This window comes from Triturus cristatus, chromosome 8 (genome assembly GCF_964204655.1).
Source record: "Triturus cristatus chromosome 8, aTriCri1.1, whole genome shotgun sequence".
Taxonomy (NCBI): Eukaryota; Metazoa; Chordata; class Amphibia; order Caudata; family Salamandridae; genus Triturus; species Triturus cristatus.
In genome coordinates, this window is record NC_140591.1 from 35,363,554 (window position 1) to 35,384,618 (window position 21,065).

The 21,065-nt window shown below is 43.5% G+C and overlaps 1 protein-coding gene and 1 long non-coding RNA gene across 3 annotated transcripts in view; both read right to left on the minus strand.

Moving 5' to 3' along the window:
- LOC146799897 (cytosolic phospholipase A2 gamma-like) overlaps positions 1-21,065 on the minus strand; it is a 668,494-nt gene that overhangs the window by 484,378 nt on the left and 163,051 nt on the right. The window contains exon 4 of the mRNA XM_085620828.1: positions 10,758-10,900. Within this exon, the coding sequence (XP_085476954.1) occupies positions 10,758-10,849 (92 nt within the window). The 5' untranslated portion in view covers positions 10,850-10,900. The remainder of the gene's footprint in view (positions 1-10,757; positions 10,901-21,065) is intronic.
- On the minus strand, positions 2,677-4,044 carry LOC146799899 (uncharacterized). 2 transcript variants are annotated; one of them, XR_014967594.1, is made up of 4 exons: positions 3,957-4,044; positions 3,761-3,870; positions 3,509-3,637; positions 2,677-2,993 (listed from the first exon to the last, which is right to left on the minus strand). It is a non-coding gene; the product is annotated as an uncharacterized LOC146799899 (long non-coding RNA). The 2 variants fall into 2 exon arrangements; XR_014967593.1 differs by lacking the exon at positions 3,509-3,637.

Consider the following 21,065-nt stretch of genomic DNA (forward strand, 5'->3'; position numbering starts at 1 on the left):
GACATTACTAATGTGGTGTGGTGTATTGCACTACCTACACTAGTGTGGCCTACTAAACTCTTTTGAGTTGTAGAAAGGGTGTGCTATCCCTTAACACACAACTCTAAGTTCAGTAGAACTTACTGTAGCTAAACTTGATATTATATGCACCTCAGGTACCTTTAGTGGTTATCAGTTGATCAATTCAATTGAGATTATCTGGTAAAACAATAGCAAGCTGGAATCCCACACACTGCACACCAATGTGAGAAGGTGGCCTGATATATGCTGTCCACTAGTTCTAGTGGACACCTTGTATCAGTCCAAACAACCCCTTATGGTGATAGGTTAAAGACAACCTTTGTTGAAAGCTATCCTAGTGGTAGCTATGGAGAGCAGCCTTCAGGCTAAGTCTTGAAGGAATGTAAAGCAGATTGTTTTACCAGTCTATAATCTCTTGAATGATCAAATGAAAGGACAACCACACTAGGTATATATTTAAAATATATGTATTTAGGTTAACACACACCCCTCTAGTCTCTTTATGAGGCCGGAGTTCGAAGTACTTAAGTTACAAGAGAGCAATCATCAGTTATAGCACAAATACACGTTTGGGCCCTAGGGGCGTACCAAACCATAAACCAAAAAAGTGGTATAAGTACCACGACTGAACTAGACACAAGGCCTAGAGCCTGTAGAATCGCTGGGTTCCCAAGGAACCACCCAAGGTAGTGACACAGGGGGCCCACGGGGACTGTATGCAGTGTGTAAACACAACCGCAGGTTCCTGTTATCTTCTATGGGCAATGTGGCGGTTGGAAATTTAAAGATTAGGGACACTTCTAATCGAGTCAGGACCAAACCCTTTTGGACTTAAGAAGTTACCGGAGTACTCGAGTTACCTCACCCAGGGAAGACGGGTGCATAGCTGTCTTTTGGTGTTGGGTTGTGTCGTCGATTGCAATGGAAGCCTGCAAAGAACTGCTGCTGTCGTGTAGAGGAGAAGTGTCCGAAGAGATCCAAGGCTGGATCTAGGATGGAAGGAACCTGAAAGCAGAGGGGACAGAGTCTGGGTCACTAGCCAGTGACCAAGGGCAGGATGGACCAATGCCCACAGATGTCGGGTGCTTCAGGTGAGTTTATGGGTGTCTTGACTCTTCAGCCACGAGGTGCAGGAGGCGTCAACGAAGTCCATGAGCCGGATTCGAGCTGTCCCACAAAGTTTGTCGAGTGCTGCAGTGTCGGCAACCAGAATGGACCCAACAAGCCTTGGCAACGGCAAGTCACTGGAATTTAGAGAAAGGACTGCGGTGCAGACCAGCAAGGTCTGAGGCACTCACCCAGCGAGGGTAAGTCAGGGCATGTCTGGAGCAACCAGGTAAGCCCAAGCAGAAAAGGAGTTGTCTTTGTGGGGACCTGCTAGCCAATGGGCTAGTGATCGCGAAGGAACCTCGAGGGGTCGCACTTGAAGCTGGCCCACGGGTCACTCGTGGAGTGGAGGCCAACTATCTTTGGTGCAGGTGGTGCTCAAGGCTGGGGCTACTCGGAGCCCAAAGCACAACTTTGAGGAGGTCCAGGAAGATAGTGTTGCTGCAAAAGATCATGGTGTCCAGGGGTCACGGTTCCATGTCACCCACGATAGCCACGGTACTCAGCTTTGCTGTGGACTCAGGGTAGCCTTGGGGAAGTCAGAAAATCCACATCTGGTGATGCAAAGACTTCGGTGTCCGGCGGGAGCTTCAGCGATGCAGACCGGTCAGTTGCTTCTTTGGTGCTTGCCAAGCAGGAGAGTCACTCCTTGACCCCAAGGGAGATTTCTTCAGTCTTCTAGTCAGGATAGAACATCAAAGGTCCAGGATATATGTTGCAGAGTTTCGTCCAGGGTAATCTAAAATCCTAGGGATTGGATTCCTATACTTATAGTAAGTTTAGGGGATGGACTAACTCTAAGGCCCCACCTATGGGTGGGCTTGGAAAGAGGGGTGGTTACACCCATTTCCTTTGTCCAGTTTCGCGCCAGAGCAGGGGCAGGTAGCCCCTGCAACCGGTTTGAACTGGACTATGCACAGGGACACCAAGTGTGCCCCCAGTGCAGGACTTCAAAGCACCAAGGAGTGCTCCCGCCCAGCCCCAATACACATCTGCCTGTCTGGGGAGGTGGTTACACCTCCCCTTGACAGGAAACCTATTGTCCAGGCCTCCCCTGCCGGAGTTTCGGTCAGCAGCAGGAGGCCAGACCCGTGTTTGTGGCAGAGGCATCCATTTTGTGATGCCAGGGCTCAGGAAAGTCCTACCGGGTTTAGCCAGTGTGACCATGTCTCACCCTTTAGAAGGGTGGAATGCTACCCCCGCCGCCAGAATTGGCAGGGGGGTAGTATTCCAAAGAGTTTGATACCAAACACGACATGTTTTGATGCAGCCATTCCAAAGTTAGCATTTACCGCGAGGTTATAATGCACTTAAGAGTATATGGTATGGCTGTATCACAGAACAATAGAAAAAAGGAGAGGGACCCCTAAAGACTCAAGGGAAATAAGGTACTTATAACCAGAGGAAAGGAAGAATTCCCTTGATTCTACAATTTCAAAGCATAAAATACTAGGTCCAAAATCTATATAAAAATGATTTTATTTAGAAAAATATTTTTCTCATTATTTCAAAACAAGTAAAATCACAAATCATATCATAATCCTTCAAGTAAAATTATTTAAAAACAGCATACAGTACATATCAATCAAATATAATTATCGTTATACAACAAAACACAATTATGACCAGCATAATATGGAGACAGACACAGATGTAAGACACAGCTACTATTCTTTACAAGTGCACATCACATTGGACTCAAAATCCCAGCTCCTTATACATTCATGAATCAGTATTTGATTTGTCTGTATTGGTCCTTTGATTGTGCTTTCCACAGCGTCGACGCGTTTCGATGGCTTTGAACTGATAGTGCCATCTTTATCAAGACAACATAATTCTGTCTCCCACCTTAATTAGTCTTATTCCTAAATAAAATAAATATATATAATTATTCATCCAAATAATACATGTAGTTGATAATTACAACAATTTCTTTGCTAATATTCTCTCCAATTGGTGGTGGTTACCCCGTTCCATTTATCCAGTGGTCCACCCAAACAGATCTACCCCCAACCCAACGGGGGTAAAAGCAATTGTATTATGACTCCCCATTTAAAGTTAGGTTGTACGGCCCCTCACACAATTCCTGTATAGCGAAGCCTACTGTTTGAGTCATAAAAACATGTAATTGATTATTACTCTGATCTGCCACCTTATTCCAACTTTTAAATGCTCTAATATTGGCTCTTGCATTTATTCACTTTCGTTTGCTGGGGCAGTTTAAAACACGCAAACTGAGTATACATGATAGAACGACCTATATATACAAAAATAAATTTTTTTTCAAGATATTATCTTTTTTTAATTATTTATTGGTCTTTACTAGTCTATGTAAGCCGGAGACCCACCTGTTAGTTCCCTGATTTAAAGGATTGCTCACCTTAGGATAGGGTGAAATTTATGCGTGCTCCTAACTTTGTTTTTCGACTGATTGCACAGCAAAGTTATGTAAACCTCACGTCCTTCTACCTTTGTTATTTTATTAGTGAATTCTCCACCTCTTCACAATCTAAATAGAGGGAGAGGGAGTGTACACAATTGCGTTAACTACAGAGTATTACCCCCTGTTTTTCTTATTTCTAAACGTAAAGGAAAAGGAATCGTATACGACTAATATCAGTCCTCTATTTACCTCTTATTCGTATTAGAAGACCTGCTCTCTCTATTTCTCGTTCTTCAACTTAATTAGTGAAGAGTACCCACACCACGAGGCTTGAATTCCTCTTCTTAGTTCAGGCGGGTCTGGCAACAAAAATGTATAGGTATCTTTTAGGTGAAGGACAGGCAATCCTAAACTAATGTCATATTAAAAGCCTCTTTTCCCTTACCTCTGTTTTACAATCTGTCCTCCGCAATACAGGTGTTCGGATCCGAGAAGTATCGCTATCGTCTTGCCGAACTTCCTATTTAGCTAATGTCTCTTACTTCCTAATTGGTTCACCCTCAGCACGTGGTGCGGGCCTCGTTGTCATTTCTCTATACTGATTGTGGATTGGTTACTAAAGTCACATGGTCCGGCATCATTCCTTCACTTCTTTTCCTATCTCTAACTTTATTGATTCTACCGAACCTTGTAATTGTTTATCAAGAATTACTAAGTTAAATACATGTCTCATTTATTTCTTCTGTATTCACTACATTTCACGTACGCATTGTTGATGTCTTTTCGAATCCAAGTCATCATTTCTTATATTTCCAACCGAATAATTGGGAAGGGACTATCACAGACTCTTATATATGCTTTTTATCAAATCATTCTCGCATATATATTGATACTACTATATCTGGTAATTGCTTCACCACATTACTGTCTATACCTTTCTCACCAGCAGCCTATATACTCGCTATTTTCCTCTTAAAACCCATCCATAATATTAGGAAATATCCATATTCCCTTGATATATATATGAAACGGAGCACTCATGAAGGAATTTTCTAGAGTTACTCCCCTAAATCATTTGTCTCGTCCCTATGGGGATCTCTGTTGACTCTACCATGTTCTATCTCTTTTTTCAAACTTAATATTAACACGCCAAAGGGAATACTGCATTGTATCTTTTAATTGAAGTAGATGCTATTACTTTTCTCCTTATTATGGCAATATTAACTTCATCCAGTCTTCTCTAGAATGTAAACCTCTTTCCACTGTATTTAAGTAACATATATACCATTGTTCTCTTTTCTTTCTTATTTGATCAGGATTTCCTCCTCTTCTATTTATCACAATTTTTTCTAATATAAACCACTTAAAGTCACTGCAATCATGATTCATATTCTGAAAGTGGTCCGCCAAAGGGGCATTTTCCTTTCTGGTTCTAATTGCAGACTTATGTTCTAAAAGGCGTATGCGGAGTTCTCTGCTTGTTTCCCCTACATAGCCCAACCCACATGGGCAGATCAAAAGATAAACAATGTTTTTGCTGCGACAATTATTTAATGTTGTTGCAGTCAAGTTTTTCCCAGCAAAGATAATACTTTTTCCTTCCAAGCATTGCATGCAAATCGAGCAGGTCCCGCATTTGTATCACAGAACAGCCATAAGGAAGTATTTCCAAAGGCTGCAGAGGGGCTCAGCTCATGCTTGGGCACCCTCTCACATAACACCAAGCACTCTGCCTTCAGGATTGTTAAGGCCTGCCATAGGAGTGGCTTATAGGTTTATATGTGTCTGTATATATGTGGATATAGGTAGCCTATACCACAATAAGGGGTGCAAGCACACCCTTACCCAGGCTGCAGTAGCAGACCCGTGGTGCCATTTTGTAGTGCTTCCCAAGGGTGGCATAATACATGCTGCAGCCCCTGGTAGGCCTCTGAGGTACCTATGCCCTAGGTACATAGTATACCAAATACTAGGGGCTTATAAGGCACTCTAGAATCCAATTAGATATGTACCTAATGTACATGGAAACCATTTTAGAGAGGAAGGAGCTAGGCTGTGGTGCTGATTAGCAGCGCCACAGCCAGACTAAGGTAAAAAAACAGTGAAACACCAGCAAAAAGTGGGGGTACCCATGTGAAGCAGATCCTACTCTCATTCACTATGTACTAAGTTCGTTTGATGCATTTTTGTCCTTAGCTGAGCTCATAGTAAAAGTAGTTATTGCTGGCAAAATTACTTGTACATATTCTCTCCATGATAAGAGTAGAATTAAGGATTATCTAAAAGCCTTTAGAAGTTAGAAGTGCATCAGCTCCTTAAAAGGATCCCAACCCATCATGGAGTCTCCTTTAATCTACATGCAAACTAGGTTCCCCACGCAGGCTAAAAAGCTAGATAAATTTGGCCATGAATGACTCATGCGTTCCTCTGGCTGGAGGGGGGTACCTTCTACACTGACATCATAGAACACGAAAACATACATTCGGACCAAGTATGTAGGACAGAAGATGGCTAGAAGAGAGACATTGTTAGAACTATAGGCCATCATCAAGTAGGCCCCTATCTACAGTCCTGTTTCAGAACACGAAAGCAATGCGTCCACACCTCACCCACCATACACAGGTACCGAGGTGCTCTCTCTAAGGCCTGCCATCCCTGCAGTTGCTGCACTACATTACACCAATCTGCCGGTCGAGCTGGACAAAGGGCCCCCAACTGGGCAGCGAACCACGAGATCTAGGGCAGGAAGGTTGCCGGATCCCAGACATCCCAGTTTGGTGCCAGGATTCCCTAAAGTTCGATACCCATTCATTGCATGCAGTCCATCAAGCCCCGGTGGCGCAGTGGTGACTATTCACGTTTGAGCAAAAACTATACATTTGTTTCCTGATATATGGTTCAAATCAACAAGCTGCACCTGCTCATTCTGGAAGGTCATAGAGAGCGTACTAACAAGTGCTTTGTCCCAAAGGTTTAAGAAGCTCCTAGACAGCCATGTGCCACCAGCGGCGCCTCCTCTGCTAAGGAAAAGTAAAATGATAATAACCCCATATTATTATCATTTTATTTATTCACACTGTGTTTAGGTGTGGGTGGGGTGGGACTGGGCTGCCCATAGAGCAGGGGGAGGAGTAGTGGGCACTTTCAAAGTGCACATGACCGCTTGGTTGTCCATCTAGGGCCGGCCAAGCAGTCATGCGTGCTTAGCATGTTCTCTACCTGGCTGTACTGCACAGCCTGGGTGGAGTACATGCACAGGCTCCCAGTCCCTGTCTGAGCACAGAACCACGGTACTCAGAACAATCACGATACTGCTCCTCATGACAGCAGTGTCATAATTGCCTAAGGGGAGTCTGGGAGCCTGTGTGCTTCCTGTTTCCTGCGTCGGACAGAGGAGAGGCTTGCTGGCAGGTAGCAGATTTTTCTTCTTTTTTTTAAAAACCCCATCCCACCACTACTGCCCCGCAGCAGCAGCTACTGTGTGCCCCACGTGATCTAGCTACATCCATTGAAACTTTGAGAGGGTATATAAACCCACTCAAACCCGAGTCAGGTCCTAGCCTCTCTCCCAGCAGAACAAGCTTCACCCTTCCCACTCACCTGATAACCATACAAATCTCTCAAAGTGGTAGCTGTAGAGAGCAGCCTTCAGACTTACCCTGAAGGAGTGTTAAGCAGCTTGTTTTATCAGCCCTAATCATGTAGTGTAAGTTACATGAAAGAGAACCACACAGTGTATATATAAAAATATGTCTATTTATTACATAACACTCATTAACACATTGGTATAACTCCTACCCAGAGATATAAACACAAATACACAATAAAACTTTAATTGCAGTAGGTAATAAGCACAAAATACAGTGGTCTCCAGGGGGAGACAAAACCATATAAAAGAAAGTGGAATGCGAACTGCGACTGAAGTTAGGACTTGGACCAGGAGACTCATAGGAGCTCGGCTCACAAGGAACCACCCAAGGTACGTACCCAGGAATCCCACGAAAGCTGTGTGCAGAGTGGAAACACAGCAGTGTGTCCAATAGAAGTCAACGGGGAAGTCAAAGTTGAAGTTTTGAAGAAGGACTCCTTCCAGTGGACCCTGAAGAAGCCCAGTGGAAGACAAAAGGTTGGAGAGTCCCCCCACCCGTGGATACCCCAGGAACCAGGATACCTACACCAGGGAGGCTGGGTGCATAGGTGCAAAATGACGTTGGAAACCACCGTAGACCACAATGGAGGACTTCAGGAAAGATGGCACTGGAGAAGACTGTGCAAGAGTCTGGGGGAATCCAAGGGTGGATTCTTGAAGTGAGGAACCTTTAAACAGAGGGGACAGTATTTATGCCACTCGGAGGTGACCAGGAGGCACGAAAGAGCAATGCCCACCGATGATGGGCAGTTCAGGAGAGTTGACAGTGACCTTGTCGCTGTGAGGCCCAGATGATGCTGAGGAAGTCCAGGACCAGGCCATGCATGAGCTGTTCCATGATGGAAGTCAAGAACCAGGGGGTCCGTGTCCAGCAGAGAGCACCAACAAGCCTTGGCCCCTGCAACAGTGGGGAAAAATAAGATGGACCAGCATTGGGACCAGCAAGGTCCAAGGGACTCACCACAAGCAGGAGAGTCAGAGCAGACTACAAGAGAGCATGGGAGCCAACTGATGCAGATGAAGACCCTCAAGAGGACCCAGAGGCTGAAGGCACAGTAGTCTCATGAGGACCTCAAGCAGCTCACCAAGCAGGAAGGACCATGGTGCAGAGGATGCAGTGAAGATGCTGTATTTGGCAGGAAGAGATGTTCAAAGCTAGAGCTTCTTGTAGCCCAATGATCTCTAGAGTACAGAGCCAACACGCCTTGACAATGGCAAGTCAACACAGTGCACAGGGGTTCGGTCCCAGTGGTTCCAGCGCGGGATACAGGCGGGATACAGGCCTCAAAATTGCAGAGAGGACAGGTCAGGCATCGACGGAGTTGCAGTACCACCAACTGTGTTGCTGAGCCTTTCGAAGTCAATGGGACATTCAGAGCAGCAGACTAGTCGGCTTTGTTACGGTGCCTGCAAATGCAGGAGTGTGACTTCTTCACTCCAAGGGAGATTACTTTGTGTGGCATTGATGCCCACAGGTCTGTTGAAGATCCTGGATGAAGCACAGACACAGACAATAAAGAAGACTTGCAGGGCAGCAAGACCAGGAGCAGCAGGAGTCTTCTGTGATGCAGTCTGAGTTCCAGGTGAAGTCAAGCGAAGTCCAAGTGTCCAGACAGTCGAAGAGTGATGTAGTTTCAGGCTGGAGTCTTGTCCCACAATGGATCTGAGGACCCACCCACAGGTAAACCCTTAAATACCCTAGGGAAAGGATCCCAGAGGAGGGCTGGACAGAAGGGAGGATACTCCCATGTGCTTTGTCCATTTTTGCACCAAAGTGGGAGTCAAGGGCTCCCTGAACCAGTTCCAACTGGAGTATGCAAGGAGGGCACCAAATGTTCCCTTCAAAGCAGTTTGGTGGTGCTGGCAAGCAACCCCACCCCAGCTCAAATCAGTACGCCTCCCTGTGACAGGAAATCTATTGATCTACCTTCCCCTGCTCAACTCAGCAGCAGGAGAGCAGAATTGTGTCTGGGGTCGGCAGCAGCACTAGCTTACTGGCAGACCCTGAAAGGCTGTTACCGGGAGTACCTGAGGCTTCCCAGAGGAGGTCCCCAGTGCATGATACCAAACATGAACCACATTTCATAAACAAAGGGAAAAAGAAGGCTTGAATAGTTATGATCCCACTAAGCTTCCAAGTGAGTAGTAACCAAAAATCAGAGTTGGGAGTGGGACCGTTTCAGCTAGAAGGATCTCAATATGAAAACGTTCTGTAGGACCCTCAACAGCTATTTTCCAATATATGGTATATGCTTTGCCATCGACGTAGTAGGTAGTGTCATCATTGGATCTTACTTTCTCCTCCAGGAGGTAATCCCTCTGGTCGAGAGACTATTTGAGATCCAGATATGGAATTGTGACTTAAAATTACCTCTTATCTAGAAAAAGTGTTTTAATGAAAAATGTAGATAAGGGTAAGGTTAAAAAGGAGGTAGATGTGATATGGGATGTACAATGTGTCCCTCACATCACGTAGTGAAAACTAAGCATCTTAAAAAATGGTCTACATGTTTCAGCCCACCTGCACCCTCTTGGGGTCTTTGGCTTTCGTCAGGGCCAATAGTGTGTGGGATCTCTTTTCTTAGGCTATCCCAGATCAGGTGGAACAATAGTCCCCGATATTTCTATATGTTACGGATTTGATTCTTTTCGGTTTTGGTGAGAACACTTTTCTCTCCTTAAAGGAAAAGACAAAATTGTTCAGGCTGATAATCTTTTCATTTCCCTACTGTTGGCCAGCCATAGAAAATGTGTTTTCTCCAAGGTTGGGCCTAGATATAGGCTTGCCAATGAAGACGGTTGTCAAGAAGCCAATGAAAGTCGCCGACGGGGTGAATGAGGTGAAAGTGAGTATAAGATGTCCCTGCCCTGTCAATTCCAAAGGCAGGGAAAATGGCAACTGGTTGGCAGTACCTTGCCCCTGCCACTGACTTGGATTTGGTTGGGAGGCCTTGGGGGAGGGAGAAACCAGCATGTCCTAAATTCCGCTATTGAATTTTAAACAACTGTGTTCTCTGTGCTGAAACAAAACTTCTACTGACAACACCCGATAGATTTGTTACGCTTCACTTTGCCCTTGGACAACGTCTTCATTTGCAATAATACGTTTGGGAGATTTTGGAAGAAACATTAACAAAGGAGTTTATAATTGTAATGACTGGAGCTTTCGTTGGCTTATGGTTATCTTCTATTGTCATGTGTTGACAAATCACACATAACACATGCACAACATATAAAGCTAGGCGCATTTATAAAAAGACACAGAGCATGTTAAAGAAGATCTAACAGGCTACAAGGCAAGACAAATCAGTGACTGACTGTTGATGGAAAAATACAGTGTTCGTGAAAAAAGTAACACGATTTAACTATCTAGGAAGAATTCCAGGGTCAATCAATGTGAGATAGTACGTGCATTGCAAAAAGAGCTGAATTTTTCCTTGAGAAAATCAAAATTAATAAGGGAGAAGTACACAAGAGCAACTACAATTCGTACACAGTAGTAGATTAAACTCAATTTAACTGGGTCTTTTTCATGCTCTTGTTGCAAAAGATGCACAGATTAGACGAAAACTCCCATTATATTTTATAAAAACTCACCATGTAGAGCCAGAAACTCCGCACAGGTACATGATGGAGTCCAGGAGGTCTTCACTGCCAAGTTCAGAGAGTGTTCCCATGAGGGCGATCATTGCCCGAATGCCTCCACCAGATCCTAAAAGAGCTACACAGGGCACTTTATCCTGGAAACAATGAGCGGAATTATTACTACAGGATTCATGCTGTTTTATATATATTTTATTCGATCAAGAATACGCTCATTTACATCGTAAAAAAAAAATCATAAGCATAAAAACAGTTAAAATATTACATTACATCATAAAAGATTATGTTTTAAAAACAAGCTATAACAGCATCTAGCAATATCAAAATTGCATTGAATCCACCTTTTGCAGGGAAATTTGAAGAGAACTTGTTTCCATGTTACTGAGCAACGATGTTAATAAAATTCATGGTTCTATCCCCTGACATCAAATTGGTGTACATTTTCATATCAAATTTATGTTTAATAATTTTTTACCTCTTCCACCAGGCAAAGAGCAGAAATCTCGAAATTGCAAATACTAGCCACCTTGTGCTATCTGACTTAAAAATACGTAAAGCTTCACTAGGGCGTGTAAAGGATAATAAACGGCAGGCAGGAATTATCCAGGTTTTCCGGAGGTCAACGTAAGAGGGGCAAAAGAAAAGAAGGTGATCACGGGTCTCGGGAGAGGAATGACAGGTGGGGCACAGGTGGGGCACAGTGGTGTTACAGATACATTTTCCCAGGTACTTCTTCTGGAATTTAAAGGGAGAACTCCGTATCTAAATTGAATATACAGAGCTCTTGCCTGAGGGGGTTGGATGGCATCCATAAACATTTCGAAACCAAACTATCCTTTAATATTTATAAAACTAGAGGTTAAAGTGCCATGTGCATTACCTTCAGTACTTTGTGAGTCCATATACTCCCAAAACCTTTTTTTTGAGGAGGGGAACCTTTGTTTTTGTTATGGTCCCCGGCTCCTCCCAGATACACCCCAGCCCTATTTTTAAAAGCCAATACTTGATCTTGTCAAACCACCTAATACGGCCCGTTTGTTTTTGCAGAGTCAATAGCTCTTCCAGTGCCTCCTTCACCGGGACCTGTTTGTTACTAGTCGGTAGGTTTAAGACCAAGATCAAGTCTAAGCGGCAGGAGGGGGGTGTTCACGGGTAGGTTCAGGATCACCCTAATGAATTTATTTTCAACAAGGGCTAGATCCTGGAGGTTTTCCAGCCCCCATAGCTCAGACCCATATCGGGCTACTCCTAAACCTTTGGCCCTATGGTGTTCCAGAATAGGCGAAAGCGGTCGATATGGGGACGCCCTATCCCTCCGGACTATTGCACAATCGGCATGCTGGAGGGTCAGAGTACTCTTTTCAATTTGTGGTGTCCAGACCAGCCTGTCACTAATTCGTACTCCCGAGTATTCAAATGCCTTGACCTGCTCCAAGGTTTCCATGCCCAGCATTAGTTTACCCTCGTGGGATTTATAGGGGTTAAATGTCATGTATTTTGTCTTAGAACAATTTATTTCTAACCCCCTTTCCTTAAAGGCTTTATCAAATTTATTCAAAATATTCTGAATCCCCTTGGGTGTCCTGGCAATAAGTAGCGTATCATCTGCGAAAAGCAGACAGGGCACTGAACTGCCTGCTAGTTTTGGGTGGTCACCACCACAATTATACAGCTCTCCTATTAACCCATTTATGTAGCGGGTGAATAATATTGGGGCAAGGAAACAGCCTTGGCGTACACCTTTGTGAACAGGAACATCATTTGAAAGACTACCATCAGAATTCCACCTGACCTTTGCGGAAGTGTCATGGTGCAGGCGGATCAACATTTTAAGTAGATATGATGGGAGTCCTAGTTCTCTTAGAGCTAGCCAAAGTTGGGTACGTTCTATAGAATCAAACGCCGTTTTTAAATCCACAAACACGACATACAAGTGACCTCCTCTAATGGTCACTTCCTTCCATATTAACAGAAGAAATCTAAAAACGTGGTCTGTGGTGCTTGTGGAGGCCCTAAATCCTGCCTGCAGGTTTGATAAAACATTATTTTCCTCAATCCAGTTTTGGATCTTGGTTAAAATGATTTTACAGAAGATTATTTGGGAGACATCTATGAGGCAGATAAGCCTGTAGTTTGCGGGAGAGCCTTTGTCTCCCTTTTTGTAGATAGGGATGATTTCAGCGCCCCTCCAGGTCACCGGAATTTCACCTCCACACAAAATAGCGTTAAAACCACTTGGAGCAGAGGTTCTCATATAGGCTCAGCTTTATACATATCTCCCAGAAGCTTACCTAAACCCGGGGCTTTACCATTCTGTAAAGATTTTATGGCTGTGGTAGTGTCTTCTAGGGTGATAGCAATCTCCTCAATTAGTGCAAAATCTGGAGATCTCATTTGTGGGCCTGGATCACGGGCAGCCCATCGGCCTGCATATAAATGCTTAAAATACTCCTCCCACACATGGGGCTGTATATAGAAGTCTGTTTCTGTTTTAAATTTAGGTGATCCTTTTGACAGGTGATGCCTAAACAATTGGCTATTCTTCTGCTTCGATGCATCTACAAGTGAGCACCAGTTTCCTGACTCCCAGTCCCTTTTTGCCTTGTCTGGTGCTAATGTATACAGCTTCATGCAGTTTTTTTTTATCTATAGGAGATTTTGACTTTACCACCACAATTAGATCACCCTTGGCTTTTTTGCAAGCCTTATTGAATCACGGGGCGGTTCTCTGTATAAATAGATCTTTATTGGTCTGTTTGTTAAAGAATGGTCTTATTGTGGTGGCCAGTTGCTGGAATATGGCCATGATGTCGTCTATACTGGTTGTAGTGTTACTCAAGTCGGGGAGAATCTGCTCTACCTCAGAATATATTTTAGGGAGAACAGTTGGATCAGCCAGTATTAGTGGCCATTTAACTCTTTAATTGTTGTTACTGGTGATTACAGGGGCGCTCTTGAGCCAAGACTGTCCATATAATAGTACCGGGCCAGACAACGTAAGTGCCGGGCGTTATGGTCGCTATCTTCCCGGATTAATACGACCATATCTTTAACACTTGACCAGAGTTCAAGATCGACCAAAATATAGTCAATCCTGGTCTTAGTCCCCCCCCCCCCCCTCGTGAACGTATAGCATGCTTCTCTATCAGAACGTTTCTGACCATTACAGGCTCGGACCCCATGAGTAGTGGTGAATGATAAAACCTGTTGCCCCACCCTGGTACATTTCTTGATGGGTGGAGTCTGGAGCGTCTCAACCCCTCTGGCTTTATCTCCATCTAATATTAGCTCCTGTATATAATCAACAGGTTCAAAGGTTATATTGAAGTCACCTGCAACTATAAGTTGGGGTTTCCCCTTGGCTGTATCAAGATAATTTGTTAACGTGGTTATTGTGTCAGATAACTTGTGGGGGCTAATATAATTATTATAGATGTTGAATAACCTAACTTGGATATTCCCTTTCAAAGACGACAGTTCCAGCCCAAGTATTTTCTCTGAACCAAGTTCTAAAACCTTAATTTTACTGCCTAGCTTCAATACTGTAAGTAGTAAACCCCACCCTGTGAACCCAGAATCACTGACAGAATATCAAAGGTCAGAAAATCGGCCTACAGAAATATCGACGCAAGTGTATCGAAGTCAAGAATATCGATATCCTATTATGGTAAGTACAAAAATATCGGAAAAAAATATCGATCTCAAAAATATCGTTGTTAAAAATATAGTTTTTTTATTTAAGTTAAAAAAATAATGTAAAATAAAGTAAATAATACATATAATTAAAATAAACATAGTTAAAAATATTGTAAAATGTTTAAAAATGATAAATAATATATATATATAATGTAAAAATAATTTAAACATACATATAATATATATACTTACTTACTAATAATTTTCAGTAATTATTTTAGTAACTTATAAAAATGTAAAAATATCATATAAATTATAAATACATCTATACACATAAAACAATAATATAAATAAAAATTAAACAAATATATATAACAAATGAAAACATTTTTTTTAAATCTATTTAGTATTAATTAAATACTACATTAATTAAAATAATACAACATATATAGCGGAGGTAATAAAATTACTATTCCAACTCCAAACAGTGCAACAGTAGGGAAAATGTTGGATAGCGTAGGGGTAAAAATTACTATTCCCACCCCAATGAGTGCAACAGTAGGGAAAGTGTTGGATAGTGTAGGGGTTAAAATTACTATTCCTACTCCATTGAGTGCAACAGTAGGGAAAGTGTTGGATAGCGTAGGGGTAAAAACTGACTATTCCCACTCCAGTGAGTGCAACAGAAGGTAAAGTGTTGGATAGCGAAGGGGTTAAATTACTATTCCCACTCCAGAGAGTGCAACATTAGGGAAAGTGTTGGATGGCATGGGGTAAAGATTACTATTCCCACTCCAGTGAGTGCAACAGTGGGGAAAGTGTTGGATAGCGTAGGGGTTAAAATTACTATTCCGACTCCAGGGAGTGCAACAGTAGGGAAAGTGTTGGATAGCGTAGGGGTAAAAATTATTATTCCCACTCCAGTGAGTGCAACAGTAGGGAAAGTATTGGATAGTGTAGGGGTTAAAATTACTATTCCAACTCCAGGGAGTGCAACAGTAGGGAAAGTGTTGGATAGCGTAGGGGTTCAAATTACTATTCCCACTCCAGGGAGTACAACAGTAGGGAAAGTGTTGGATAGCGTAGGGCTAAAGATTACTATTCCCACTCCAGGGAGTGCAACAGTAGGGAAAGTGTTGGATAGCGTAGGGGTAAAAATTACTATTCCCACTCCAGTGAGTGCAACAGTAGAGAAAATGTAGGATAGCTTAGGGGTCAAAGTTAATATTCCAACTCCAGTGAATGTAACAGTGTTGAAAATGTAGGATAGCGTAGGGGTTAAATTAACATACTTATTAATTAAAAACAAAAGTAAAATAAGCAACATATTAAAAATTAATTAACTGAAAAAAGTATAATAAATACCAATAAAATTAAATTAATATTTACCTAAATAACATTAAATTACTTCCCACCCTATTCCCCCATAAACACACAACCCGCTACACATAAACAAGAACACAATTAATTTAATTGTCAATTAATCAATTAAGAAAAATGTTATACCAATTAACAATAAATGAATTAACAATAAAAACAAATAAAAATAATAATAAATTAATTATAATTATAAATTAATACTAATGAATTAACAATTAACAATTAATTAACAATACATTAATTATCAATAACAATAAATAAAGACATAATAATTAATTTATGAGAATTAAATTACTTCCCACCCTATTCCTCTATAAACCCACAACCTTCTATTGATAAAAATTAACATAATTAATGTAATTAATAATTAATAAAAACTAATTACCAATTAATAATTAATTAACAATAAATTAATCAACAATGACAATAAATAAAAACATATGAAATAGTTAATTACTTCCCACCCTATTCCCCTATAAACCCACAACCCGTGCTGATACTAAAACACTAAATTTACTGAAAAAAATTAATAATTTCTAAACATTTAATATATATATTTAAAAATAATAAAAATATATTACAAAAATGTTAAACATACATATAAAATACATACTAAAATACATAACACTAATATAAATATCGATATTATTAATAACAATATTTTTGCTAACAACATTACTTACTTCGATATTACTAACTTCGATATTACTTGCTTGGATATAAAAAAAAACGATATTACTTACCTTAAGGTCGATATTCTGGTCACCGATATTCTTGACATCGATATTCTGTCCCTACGATATTAAAAACACGATATTACTGTAGGTCAATATAAAAAAATCGATATTTTGACTGCTCACCGCGAACCCGCCCTACCGCCCAGGTTCCTGTAGTAGGCATAGGTGGAAATCATCCACTAGCTTACACCAATAAGGATCGATTAGCTTGGACTTTATGCCTGCAATGTTCCAGGATAAAGTTTTCAAGTCCTGGGGTTCTAACAGAGGTTCCTGGGTGCATCCTCGGGTGTTTATTGCTCGCTCAGGCTCTAGTTGTGGGAGTAATGGCAATTCTTAGTTATTGAGCCACAGTGAACAATATAATTATTAATGTAGATCTCCGGGGATTCTTCCGATTGCATGGCAGGTGGTTCCTCAGAGGTCATCAGTGGGGTAGTAGCTACAGTAGGTAGTCCGTCTTGGGAATCTAGGACAGTCAGTGGTTGAGATCTATTTCTCAGTTCCAGGAGGGAGCCTTCCTGTCTCATAAGGGGCTTCTTTATATGTGGCTTAGTGACCAAAGTGTTCCGCCCTCTGGATTCAAGATGCCAATAAAAGAACCCGAGCGGTACGATGTCAATCCCTAGACCTGTCCTCTTGTTTATTGAATATGACCTCCAGCCAAGCAAATGGCTTGCTAGCATTGGGGATCCACAGTTTATGATAAGCAATCTCCAGCAATGGACTTACGTAACGGGCCAACCCAGCTTACCCGTCTTAGAAACAAAATATCTTTAAAGTCGGTATTTGAATAATTTGTATTCTGTAATCACCAGCGGCAGACTTTGTTCCTCAGCTGGTTCTGTGATTCTTTTTGATTTTCCTGCAGCGAGGGGACATTAGTAAGAATTGTCACGTAGGGGCAACACTCGGGGGAAGATGAAGAATCGCCTTATCATCTTGTTCAATCAGTCCATTTTGATGCAACGTTTCAGGGGGTGCTTGTCGGTTGCAACCTGCCATGTTCCCAGAAGAAGTTGCATAAGGAGAACTAGGCCTGGTTTTGCTAGGGGCGAGCTTACACTCCCCAGATGTGTAGTGCACGAGGGCCCTAACTGCCTTTGTGATACTATACTAGTAGCATTTCTATGGGGACCATTGTTAGCAATACAGGTCAATGGATCGACGTCTATTGCAGAAGACCCCTCAGCAGAGTTTGTGCCCCCTCTGTGGTCTTCCCCCCCATCCAACAATTTCCTTTTTGCCCCTGCCCCATACGGTATATCAGCAACCAAGTTATGAATTGATTCCATATTTGACTCCAGTTTATCAAGTTTAGCTAGGATAGATAGAAAGTTTTTGGCAATGGTTTCTTCTATACACGATGTTAGTGCCACAATGATTTGCGGAGATAGTTCCTTGGGGTGGGGAAGCAAAATTGTATTAGATCCATTTATAGGGGGTGATCTTTGTAGTGTCAACGGGGGCTTCTGGGGTTAGCTCCTGGATCTTTTTCCTGGATCTAGTCTGTGTGCACCGTGGAGGCTCCAGATGTTTTACCTTTCTTTTCCTTCTGGCTGCGGTTTCGCGCACTGGTGATGCTATCGGTGGTAAGCAATGATGCTGGGCGGGACGAGAAACAGATGGACTTCTGGTAGATACATGCTCATTCTGACCAGTGTCACCTGATTGGGCAGTTTGTGCATCAACCACAACAACTGGGTCAGTTATAGGACCGACCGGACCCCCTCCCACCGACAAACGACATTCCGCAACCTGGATCTCTTTATCAATGGCTTTTGCGGCCCGATGGAGAAACAATCAAATGTGGAGCTTGACAAGGCTTTCGGTGTAACCGCCTCCCCCCATGGATTTCAATGTTGCCGCCATCCCAAGAGAAATGATTTACATGTATAGAGCGGGCTTACTTGAGCAGGACGAGCTTGTTCTTGTCGCCCCGTGTTGCACGACCAGTAGTGCAGTCGTGCAGGTTGGCGAAGCCAAGAACCAAGAGACCAGGCCCCGCCCCCTCCTGCCGCTGACGGACGGAGATGGGCCCGCCCTTGGCCTGGGCTTCGCCAGGGCGTGGTGCGGGTACGCCCGCGTGCGTCCCTTGCTGCGGGGGCCCAAGATAGATTTTATGCGCCTCCGGCGCAGCGTTGGTGACATGGCTGGCAGGCGCCTGCTCGCGTGGGTGTCACTCGTGGATGGAGTCCCCCCAACAAGACGGGGAGGTGCTGGTGCTGCTGCTCGCTCGGGCGTCGTGCTACATTGTAATATCACCTCATCCGCCACTCTACAAGGATGCAAACTATAAACCATGATTTAGACTCCGAGTTACAGGGTTTACGAGGCCCTCGGCTCTTTCTGCGGGGTCGTTCTCTGAGCAGAGGACACCGGAGGAAGGTTGCGAGGTTGGCGGGGCTCCGGTTTCGATGCGCCGCGGCCCTCGCATGGCTTAGGGTCGCGGTGGTGCTTTGCAAGGCCAGAGATCGCGGCGTGGGTGTACTTCGCTGTGGGGCTGTGATAGGCTGCGGGCGCCTTACGAGCCCAGAGTTCAAGTGCGATGCTATGAAGTCCCAGGAGCCTCTCCCCGGCCCAGCCTCATGTTGTGTTTACCACAATGTGTCTAACATTTGGATAAATAAACATGATTATGGCACAAGAGAGTTCTAGCCTTAGGCTTGAATATGAACATGTACACTTGTCAGAAGGATTATTGAAAAACCTGTTCCCGATCCCATCTGATCTTCCGCTTTTGTTTGCAAAAGAGATTAGTTCTTGTCTAGCCTCTGGTGTACAAGTCACTACTCTGTTAATGGCCCGCCATCTGTAGGTTGCTGAGTTACAGCCTCTCCGCAAAGGTATTTTTGCAGTCTTCATAAATCTGACCCTTGAAGTAGCCCTATAAGGTTGGACAGAGCATAGAAAATACTCTTTGAACAGTATTCGTCTGAGATTTATCTAGACTGAGGTGATGGCGTACATTTTTTTTAATAGTTTATAGAGCCTCCCTGGCCCAAGGATATTAGAGCACTTTACATGTGAATTTGACTTTACACATTTTTAGCTACATGTAGCTTAAGTTGTTTGTGTACAATCACAGGATGCTGATCCGAGGCAAGGATTCAATGCTGGCTCCTTAATCCTTAATTCCAAAGTCAGCACCTCTAGCCGTTAGGCCACATTTCCTCCCACACATGCCTTTGTGAGTGAGTCTTTGCTACCATGGACAGTGCTGTATTTTATTTCACTCTGCTTTTAAATTCATCATTTATGACTCATATTTCTGGTCGGGGTGCATCATTCCACAAGATGGTGTCTTCAATGTATTGCTGATTTATGAGGGGGGAGAAAGTGCCTGTAATTCTGTGCTTCCCCTAATTACCAATACTTTGGCCACCAGTAACCTCAAAGGACGAAATTGATGCACATTAAACGTTATGGGGGAACAGCAAGTCAGAATCGATGCTTCCGCACTTATTTAAGCACCAAATTTGGAACGGATTTCACCAGGCGAAAAATACCACACCCATCATAATGGGACCAGTAATTCCAATTACCAGTTAAATATGCTTTATCAGAGCACTCGATCAGGGAACTCATTTTAAGATCTTGTGACAGAGGTTAATTTATGTTATCAAATGAATGTGCTTATAGAACAAGTTGCTTACCTTCAGTAACGCATTATCTGGTAGAGACAGTATCTAACTGCAGATTCCTTTCCTTTGAATTCCCCAGGCTTCAGGCTGGATCAGGAAACTTTAGTGTGAGCAGTGCTTTATGTGTGCGCCATCGGGTAGCTCCATTCGGGATTACGTGCCGTCATCAGTTATGACATTGCGGTCACCTATATAGATGCCACGCAGGGGCGCTGATGTCAATACTTTTCACTTTCCCACGCCAGCAGTGCAGAGCAATGAAGTGACTGACTTAGGGGCTGATTCCGATCCGGGTCGGAAGGGCACAGAACGCGATCCGGCCGGAAAAACTACGAGCCGTACGCATGTTTCCCGGTCGACTCGTACAGCAGTACAAGCGAGCAAGTACGATGCGAGCTACGTGAGATTCACCGACCGAGTCGTTTCCGGGTCCGAACCGCTCCGTACGTCTCAGTCGGAAGCTAACCGTGGCGTGCAATGATGCGATTTACAACCGAGCCAGTAAGATGCACGTGTCGGACAGCCTGTACGAGCCGGACTGTCTGGCTCACAAAACGTCTGGGTGGTTGCCTTTGGGGGTCCGCGTCGGACCCCCTGACACCCACAGCCCTACGACTCGGACACAGGGGGAGACCTATGGGTCTCCCCAAAACAGGCATGTACGGTGCGGATGGCACCGACGCGTACCCACTGTAGGGAGCGCACTTGTCCGCGACGTACCCATTCAGTCAATGGGAACCCATGTACGCGTCGTACGACCGGCTCCCATTGACTTCTATGGGAGTCTGACCGAACCGAGTCCGGCAGCATACGGCCGCATCGTACTCGCTGGGTCGGACTGCAGGCCTCCTGCCCGGTCGGAAAACACTCCGGATCCGGCTCGGTCGGAGTGCTTTCCGACCCGG